The 1627-nt window shown below is 46.6% G+C and overlaps 1 protein-coding gene across 1 annotated transcript in view; it reads right to left on the reverse strand.

Annotated features, from left to right (window-relative positions):
- CBLN1 (cerebellin 1 precursor) overlaps positions 1–1417 on the reverse strand; it is a 6119-nt gene extending 4702 nt beyond the window's left edge. The window contains exon 1 of the mRNA XM_018572022.1: positions 1055–1417. Within this exon, the coding sequence (XP_018427524.1) occupies positions 1055–1312 (258 nt within the window). The 5' untranslated portion in view covers positions 1313–1417. The remainder of the gene's footprint in view (positions 1–1054) is intronic.
- Between the last annotated feature and the right edge of the window lie 210 nt (positions 1418–1627).

Here is a 1627-nt window from a genome sequence, read left to right on the forward strand (position 1 = left end):
AAAAAAAAAAACAATTGTTAAGCCCTTTCAAAGGATCACACGTTTTTAACAATTTTATTTGAATTTCAAAGCAGTTTGAATGAATGTGAAAAGTTACAAAGAAGGTGACTATAACAAAAAAATAGATGTTACTGTTCCAAAAGCAAGTTTGTTTTTATTGTACTGGCAAACGCAATCTTTTATTTTTTTATTTTATATTGGCAACAAATAAACGGCTGGCATTTGGCAATTACTTGCTTTGCGTTGGGTAAATGAACTACCCTTCTAGACAATAAATATCTAAACTCCGCAAGCTGAATTCTCCAGACGGAATAGAAAGCATTGAGAAGCTGCTCGTGGAAGTGAAATGTCATCTGAAGACACGAATGGCTGTTTCTGCAGACTCAGCTCCAGCAGGTACATACGGCCGCCTATTAGAGATGGTCAGCTTTGCGGTTTATGACAAGGGAAAGGTGGAAGGCACAGCAGTTTATGATGAGCCCAAGGGACTAAGTCAGCTGTGTTACAACTCTGCTTGGATCCCAAAGTTTTTATTAAATTGGATGCAACGTCTAAAGGCAGCATTCCCTCCCATAAACACCATGCAATGGCCCTGGCTATTACTAAATAAAAGCTATTTGACCTAACAAAGCATGCTCACAAACTCCGATCAGGGGTTACCATGAAAATCTGTCCAGGAATAATAAAAGCATCTGCACTGAGGCTGGTGAAGCAGCCTTCATCCTAATGGCCCTGATGACATTGCCTAGGTAAAGCGATGATCTGAAGACCTTACATACAACAAAGTCACAGAGAGGGGTAAGAAACTTCAATCTGTCACCGTACTTAGTACCTTCAGTAAATATCAGCCTACTTATTTATTATCTGCACGTATTTCATTCTCAAACACGTGTATGCCACTTCTGAATTGGAAGCGTCAGGAGAGAACGATAGACCAGGGCGATGTACAATGACAGATCTAGTAGGCAGATGCTACTACGACGCCCATTGCTCCACCAGTCACCCCTTATAACCAGCACTCTGCGAAGTGCCCTTGTGGTTAGACTTGACTCACCTGGTCGAAGTAGATGGTCATAGATCTGTTACTCATCTCGGACGGCTCATGGTTAGTGCTCCTGATGGCAGAGAAAGCCACCTTGGCGCTGCCGGAGCGCACGGAGATGCCAAGCGCTGTGCCAGTGGGGTCGGCGGTCGGGTTGGAGTCACAGACCACCAGACACTTGCCCTCCAACAGGATAGGTTCCGTTTCGTTCTGAGCGTTGGACAGCCCAGCCAGCCAGACCAGCCCTAGCACCAGCACCAAGACCCACATCGCTAGAGCTAGGTGGACACTTCCACGACAGCACCGAAGCCCCCCTAATCGACCCCTGTTCTGCCAAAGCTCCTACTTCTGGAAGGAATGGAGATAGACCATCAACCTCTTTAGCGGCGTCCAAAAGAAGAGCCTAGCCAGGAACGGGCAGCAGCTACTCTTAAAAGGCACTTTACCGACTTTCAGAGTGCTCTCCAGCTTGCAGGGTTGCCACTTGGTGCCCAGCCTTTGTCTCTCTCCTACGGCTGGATGGACTTTAAAAGCTTCCTCGCATGCCAGCTAAGCCCAGCGCTGCACCCTTGGACTGGCAAAGGA

This window comes from Nanorana parkeri, unplaced genomic scaffold (assembly GCF_000935625.1).
Source record: "Nanorana parkeri isolate BGI_ZX_2015 unplaced genomic scaffold, ASM93562v1 scaffold1903, whole genome shotgun sequence".
NCBI classification, from domain to species: domain Eukaryota; kingdom Metazoa; phylum Chordata; class Amphibia; order Anura; family Dicroglossidae; genus Nanorana; species Nanorana parkeri.